Raw genomic sequence first — 8304 nt, forward strand, 5'->3', positions numbered from 1 at the left:
TGTTCAAAAGATTTCAAATTGAAGTGGAAAAGCAAACTGGTAAAAGTATCAAGATGCTAAGATCTGATAGAGGACGAGAATATCTTAATGCTGATTTTCTTGATTATTTGAAAGAGAATGGAATTCTCTCACAGTGGACACCTCCGGGTACACCACAACATAATGGTGTATCTGAAAGAAGGAATCGAACCTTATTAGATATGGTTAGATCCATGATGGGGTTCACTGATCTTCCAATAAGCTTATGGGGATATGCTTTGGAAGCGGCAAATTATTTGTTAAATAAAGTTCCCACAAAATCTGTCTCTACAATGCCATATGAGATATGGAAAGGGTGCAAACCAAGCCTTAAGCACATTAAAGTTTGGGGATGCCCAGCCTACGTTAAGAAATTACAAACGGATAAACTTGAAGCAAGGTCTGACAAATGTAGATTCATTGGGTATCCCAAGGAAACAATGGGATATTATTTCTACCACCCTTCTGACCATAAAGTGTTTGTGGCAAGAGGAGGAACTTTTTTAGAAAGGGAATTTCTTGCATAAGGAATTCATGGTAAAGAAATAGTGCTTGATGAAGATCAACAAACCAACGAAACATCTAATGCTCAAGAACATAATATGGAACTTGAGCAACCTTGCTTAGATGTGTTGAGTTCAACACAAAGGCTACCATCTTCAACTATTGCGGTTCAAAACCTGGTTGTAGTTCAGGAACAGGTTATTGAACCAGTTCAGGAACAGGTTAATGAACCAGTTCAGGAACAAATGGAACACAACCAATGAATCCAGAACAAAGGAATTCAGATGCGCAAGTGCCTCTTAGAAGATCTACGAGATCACATCATGCACCAGAGAGATTAAACTTAATGGTGCTAGATGAAATAGCAAATGAGGATTATCATATTGATGATGACCCCAAATGCTATGAAGAGGCCATGCGAAGCTTGGACCATGAGAAGTGGCAAGAGGCCATGGAATCTGAAATGGAATCCATGAAGACCAACAAAGTATGGACTTTAGTTGATGCTTCAAAGGATATAAAACCAATTGGTTGTAAATGGGTTTACAAGAAAAAGATTGGAGCAGATGGAAAGGTTGAGACTTATAAAGCTCGCCTTGTTGCCAAGGGATATCGTCAAAAGGAAGGAATAGATTATGACGAAACTTATTCTCCTGTGGCAATGCTCAAATCGATTCGGATTCTACTTGCTATAGCAGCATACCACGATTATGAAATATGGCAAATGGATGTGAAGACAACTTTTCTTAATGGAGAGTTGAAAGAGGATGTGTACATGACACAACCTGAAGGTTTCACACCTATGTCTGATCATAATAAGGTTTGCAAACTACAGCGGTCCATTTATGGATTAAAGCAAGCTTCTAGAAGTTGGAATATTCACTTTAACAACACAATCAAAATGTTTGGTTTTGTTAGATGTGAAGAAGAACCTTGTGTTTACAAAAAGGTTAGTGGGAGCATGATCATCTTCCTATTGCTATATGTGGATGACATATTGCTCATAGGAAATGACATTCCAGCATTGCAATCTACAAAGATTTGGCTATCCAAACAGTTCTCCATGAAGGATTTGGGAGAAGCAGCTTTTATTCTAGGAATAAAGATTTATAGAGATAGATCTAGAAGACTGCTTGGACTCTCTCAATCTTTGTACATTGATACCATCTTGAAGAGGTATAACATGGATAACTCCAAAAGAGGTTACTTACCTATAGGATCTGGAGTTACTCTGAGTAGGCAGGATTGCCCTAAGACTGCTGAAGAAAGAGAACGCATGAACAGGGTACCATATGCGAGTGCAGTGGGAGCTATCATGTACACCATGACTTGTACACGACCTGATATCGCCTATGCACTGGGTGTAACTAGTCGATATCAAGCAAATCCAGGTGAAGAACATTGGAAAGTGGTTAACACCATTCTTAAGTACTTAAGAAGGACTAAAGACCAATTCCTCATATATGGAGATATAATTAAATCCTTGTAGGATTAATGATTAATCAAGAGAGAATCCATCAACTCATGGTAATGAGTTTGAGCTCTATAGAAATAAAGACTTTGGCCAAGGGGAACTGAATGAATGAAGAAATGAGTTTCTTAAGTCATTCACTATGAGTTAACTTATTAGAATTTGACAATTATACCATATTCTAGAGTTAACATAGAGTTGTAAAGATGGAAGGAAATAATATAGTAATCTTCTAATGGTTCTAAAGTAAAAGATATTACTTCATTTCTATCCGGTCGTTAAGGAGTGTTGCTAGATGCCAACCTTGATTAGTAAATTAATGAGTTAACTTACTACCGGTTTAGTAATGAACCTACGGAGTCACACACTAACGTGTGTTCTGATTTTGTTGGACGAGAAAATATTGTTGATTAAATTAAACAGTTTAATTTATATATTTTCTTTTAAGTGGAATATTATTGTATTTTTTGCTAGCACCAAAAATAAAATAATATCATTTAGTCATCTATAATATATAATTAAGTGAGACTTAATTTATATATTTCAATGAGTTGTTTAAATTAGAACAACTAATAAGATTAGTTGGTTTCCTTTTTTAAACATTTAAAATAAAAAAACCCCAAGTGTAGTGGGTTGGTTGGGAAAGAAAGCAACTAAAAAGGCTGAAATGGTTTTGGTGGTTTAATCAACTAATAATAACAAAAGGTAAAAAAGGTCATTGAGTTAGTAACGTACTACATAAAAACCAACAGAAGAAAACTTGTTCTTCTATTGGAGTTCTTTGGTTTTTTTTCTTTTCTTTGGTTTTTTGAAACATTGAAATATAACAAAATGTTGATTTCTCGGTTCCACGGATCAAGTGTTGATACAACAAGGATCAGTCTCGCTCGGTGTGGATACACGTGTAGGACCTTCATACGTTCGAATGAGAAAATTTTCTGAAGTCATCACAGTCTCCTGAGGTATTTTATGTAAAAGTTTTTTGCCTCAATGTTACCTGATATCTATATTTTAACACAAATAGATCCATATTTTTCTGCTATGCATGTTAGGAACACGCATGTTAACCTTCAACAAATGAACTTTATAAATAATATATTTAACAATGTATAAATCTTGACACTGTATGATATAATATTTTAAAAATATATTTACAAATGATGCATTTTCAGACTTTCTTCACATTAAATTGTTATTTTTACTTCAGAAAATTATTGATTTTTTTTCCTCATGTCCTTTGTAATCCACTTATTTTTTCCTAACCTATTATCAACTTATTTAAAAAGCATGTTTTTAGCTAATATACCCCCACCAATGCACAAAATAAAATCATTTTTTGAGGAATATACTCAGAGTCTAAACTATTTTCCAACATTTTTTCATGGTAACCTGTAGCACTCCCACTCATATCCACTGTTCTTTGTAAATAATAGAACATCAATCCAAAAGTTACATTGTAAGGACTTCATACATTATAGCATACAAAAAACACCACACTGGCAAATTTCAATGAAAATGTGATGCACTGATGTACAACTTAGCACATTTTGTTTAATATAAATTATGTTTTTAGTTTCAGTTTAAAAACTATGAGATTATAATATTTTAAACTATACTGTTTATATTTGAGTATCTAAAAATTGAATATAAACTAATCTTTTTTGTTTGAATAAGGTAGAAAGATAGTTTTTTACATAGTAAAATTACAAAAAATTGTATGATCTAGATAGTGGAGGAGCTTCCATGTTTAGCTTATATTTTCCCACAAAAATAAGTTGTGTTTATAATCTAGATAAATTATCAAACTTTAATCCATACCAAATATGCACGGTTAAACTAAACTTCTAAATAATAGTAGTGGGTTGGTCAATAAAAGTTCAAACCTCATTTCTACCATTATGATTAAAAAAAATGAAAAAAAGCTAACTATATTAGGCATCTATTACTTCATCATCATCACTCTTTAATCATAGGGTATAAATGTGTGTTCTCAAGAAGCAAGTTCATCCACATTAGAGTTAAATACAAAACTTGGGAAAGTTGTTGTTATGTCCCTGCATTAGTTTCACAAATAACAAATTATACTATAGTTAGAATATCAGAATCTGGACGAAAGCAGTTTAATATTTAACATTAAAAAGGGGAAATTACATTGACATAAATTTAGCTTAATTACCCTGGGTATCCTTTTTGCTTAAAAATATATACTCAGCTGAACCTCGAGGGAGGATCCGAGAGTAATTAAGTCAGACCTTAAGGGAGGTTAGTGTAATTTCTCGTTAAAATAATTCTACAATTACCTCAGGTAGGGCAGGGTCATGATTTTAAGCATTGATGGGGTTTTAGAAACGAAATTTCGCCACTCCATTATGTCTATCTTCCCATCTTGGTTCAGGTCAGCATCCACGAAAGTCTGGACGTAAATATAAAATGTCAAGCTTCGGCTTTTTTCGAGAATGTCGACATTCATATTTAATATTTTAGATTTTCCATGAACTTTACAAACATGACTCACCTTATCGATAATTGTTTCTATCACCTCATCAGCCAACTTCATTTCAGATTCACAGAGAAGCGCAATTAACATTTGTTTGACCTGCCAGAAAGAAGATGTTCAGTTAAATTAATGGGATTTCATTCCACAGAGACTGGGGGTGAATACCAAAAGTACACAACAAAACATCTTTTCATAAACAATGACTGAGTATACAAAGATTTCACTTTAGAACGAAGGGCCTCTAAATGTAGATCGGCACTTCATTCCATTTTGTCGAACCAAACACTTCGGGTGCATTTGATGCAAGAGACAACACTGGACAATTTAAGCGGACGAGACAAAGTTTTGTCCTTTAGTTTATCTGGGACAAAAAATATGACTTTTGTGTTATCTCGTGAGGATATTTTGTCTAGTATCTAAGCCAATTTTTACACAGAGAACAAAAAATGTGTACTGTGTTGTCCCTCACTTATTAGCATTAAAGTTATATGAAGAAAGAAAACAATCATCATCTAACCTCTTGGCGCTCTATAAATCCTGAGTTGTCCAAATCATAGAGCTTAAACGAGACTGCAAGAAAATCGCAAGCCGGATGTTAATATATCAAATCAGCCAGATCGCAGAATGGAATCTCTGGTAGCCTAAAATGAGTTGAATAACTTACAATCGATCTTGTCTTCAAGTGATGCAGTTGGGTGGAAGACATTGAGAGATCTAACAAAGTCATCAAAATCAATGACTCCCTTCTTCTTAACATCAAAGAGATCAAAGATCTGAACACAGAAAATTTCCACTATCAATAGATATGATTATTGGAGATAGCATAAGAACGATACAAAATGTCAGCAAAATTTTATAACAATTTGCAAAGCTAATAAACATTGATTTCTGTTTGGAGAGAAAAAAACATGCAGATGCGAGTATATGTTAACAGTACCCGGTTTGCGAAGATATTCTCTATTTTCCTATTTCTGAATATTGCCAATTGAAATTCTTCCTGCAAAGAAAGAACATTCATAATCACAACGAGTATCAGAACCGATAATTCAATGAGACGAGCAAATAAGCATAATGAAACTAAATGGTAACATGATTAGCATAATGTATGAAATTCAAAATATCTACTTTGCAAGTAAAAGTTGTGAACATTCTTCTGACAAATTGCACATGCAAAGTTAATGACCTTATGTCTCATAACAAAATACAAAAAAAATAGACGTCATAATTTAACCAAGTTCCTCACAGGGAATAAGTGGAGATAGAAAAACGACGATAATTATGAATGACCATAGACTAACTTTTGCGGAAAAGCAAAACGGAAAGCATATGCAACATGATACCTTGCTTATTAGCCCATCATCCACAACAGAACTGCTGATGCTCTTATAAAGCTCAAATAGTGCTTCAACCTCGCTGACAGTAACTGGAAAAGAAAGTATTAGCTCTCAAGTTTAAGCAAAAAACAAACATGGGTACTTGAGAAATGGAGATAGAGCAATTCCTTAGTAAAGTCATCATGAGATGGAAACAACAGAACACAACCATTATAACCATTTCAGTTCAAATGCTGATGCATATATGAAACAACAACTCTCGATTTTGTTTCTCAAATTAGAAGCGCTTGCTGAAGGCATAGGACTAAAATTGTGTCCAAAGAGGAGAAATGTTTTGTAGCAAATGGGGGTAAACACGGTTTTTTAATTTAAAGAGGTGAAAGAATGGAAAAGTAGGGAAGGGAGTCTAATGCATGAGGAGGAAATGCGAGATTATGTTTTAATCTCTTCAATCTAGTGAGTAGATGAGAAACTAACATCACAAAATGCAGAAGAAATGCAATTTATATACCTACAAAAAAATTTTAGCCTATAATCACAAATAACAATAACAACATCCAATAATGACAAAGCATCGTCAAAATGCTCTCCTTCAAATAACCCAAATTAAGATAAATCAAAAAGGGTAGGCCAAAGGGAGAGTGCTGCTTTTATAGATTCACCTTTGCCTAATTTTAACAACAATCTGAACAAAATGAACCATGTTTCATTTGTTGCAAACTTTCAATCTTACCCTTCTAAAAAATCATATAGGAAACATACAGTACATAATTGCAAACGCATACAGGGTACTATACTGTGCGATATCATTATTATACTTTTAAGATTCATCCAGGACCAGTGCAAGATAAAAAGTGAATTCACAATAAGCAGCACAAAAACATGTATAAGTAGAATTCAATAGAACAAACAAAATCATAAAAAATCACAATCTTATTATGTTACGCGCCTCATTCAATTGGGACAAACTAAATGACTTACATGCTGTCTGCGAAGCAAGAAATCGTGGATCTTCCTTGCCAGAATACTGTCTCTTAACCTTAGAGTTCAAACAGCCCATTTTGTGGATGAAAATGCAGGCAAAGCAGCAAGGTACCAGAGCAGTGCTCGGGCTTCTTCACCGCTTCACTGAAACATTATCAAAATTCAAAACCATCTTAACCTTGCAATTATAATCCCAAATTGAAACACCACAAAACAAAATAATAAATAAACAAAAATCAACCCAATCAAGTTTTGGAGCATGTCAGCTTAGCTAAACAATGAATATAAAAATGGTTGCAGTTTGTAGAGTTTCAGCACTGTTCAGAACAATAATTGATCATTTATCATTAAGAAAATATGGCTTTGACCATGAACTAAGAAACACAGAAAGACAAGATTCATATAATAGTTCAAGTTGTACACTTGGAAGAAGCCAAATGGGCAAATAATAATAAACATATTCAGTGATTAATAAAAAAATCAGGGCCTGTTACTTTAAGCTTAAAAAATGATTTTTAGATTGAGTAAACAGTAGTTTACTGTATAGATTTAGCAGAAGCCAATTCTGTTTCATTAAAATAAAAAATCAATTATTTTGGTTCATGTTAACAACAGAAGTTCAAAATAATCAGATCACTGAAAAATTCTTACCCAGATATGTGCAAGAATAAGAATAGTAATACAAATCTCACAAAATATTAAAGGCAAAACCAATAATCCAGAAGTCCATGGATCATATGAACATAAGCACAAAATTTTAAAACTTCGAAAAATCCATCTTCAGATCAAGGCAAGCAAAACACATCAACGAGATCCATGAACAAACACATTGGGTAAAAATTAACAAAAATTGAAACCCACATTCTATTTTTTCTCATTCCATAAACCCCATAAAAGAGAACCTCAAAATAACACATAAATTAATAGTGGAGATGGAAAGAGACTGACCCAGGTGAAAAAGTGAAAAGCTTTGTGCTAGAACAATGACATTTAAGTGAAACAAAGGGTGAAGAGGAGAGAGAAAACGTGGAGTTGATGAGAAAAAGACGGAAAATTGGGTTATGATATTCAGAAATCAAAACATGTTTATATTTAATGTCTTATTATATATGAATGGACCACTCTTTCAAGCTGTTGTTGTATGAACTCTGAAGGTTGTTATAGAAGTACACTTCGAAACTTAACAATGAAGTAAGGAGTCTTGGACATGTGTATTCCGATTAAGGAATATTCTTCATACTTAACATATATTACTTGATTTAAAAGTTAATTACTAATAAAGAAAAATATACTTTTATAAGTATACTAGCAAGTTATCCGTGCATTTGTACGAGACGGTATTTTTTTTTGCCGCATGATTAAGAACACATATTACATGTGCATTTATGATTAAGAATATGTATGTTGCTCGTGCATTCGCATGGTTAAAACCATATATGTTATCAGTGCATTCATATTGTTGAAAATTATTAATTATATATAAAATCATACGGTCA

General features: G+C 33.3%; 1 protein-coding gene across 2 annotated transcripts; it reads right to left on the reverse strand.

Annotated features, from left to right (window-relative positions):
• Positions 3820-7934, reverse strand: LOC109332360 (calcineurin B-like protein 1). Of its 2 annotated transcripts, none has more exons than XM_019567315.1 (9): positions 7757-7934; positions 6806-6952; positions 5831-5913; positions 5428-5487; positions 5155-5263; positions 5008-5060; positions 4509-4589; positions 4294-4406; positions 3820-4047 (listed from the first exon to the last, which is right to left on the reverse strand). In XM_019567315.1, exons 2-9 carry the CDS (start codon positions 6882-6884, stop codon positions 3984-3986), a joined length of 642 nt encoding a protein of 213 aa, XP_019422860.1. In that variant the 5' UTR covers positions 6885-6952; positions 7757-7934; the 3' UTR covers positions 3820-3983. The 2 variants fall into 2 exon arrangements, with proteins under 2 accessions (XP_019422860.1, XP_019422861.1); XM_019567316.1 differs by lacking the exon at positions 7757-7934 and adding an exon at positions 7670-7693.

Source organism: Lupinus angustifolius, chromosome LG18 (genome assembly GCF_001865875.1).
Source record: "Lupinus angustifolius cultivar Tanjil chromosome LG18, LupAngTanjil_v1.0, whole genome shotgun sequence".
In the NCBI taxonomy this organism is placed as follows: Eukaryota; Viridiplantae; Streptophyta; class Magnoliopsida; order Fabales; family Fabaceae; genus Lupinus; species Lupinus angustifolius.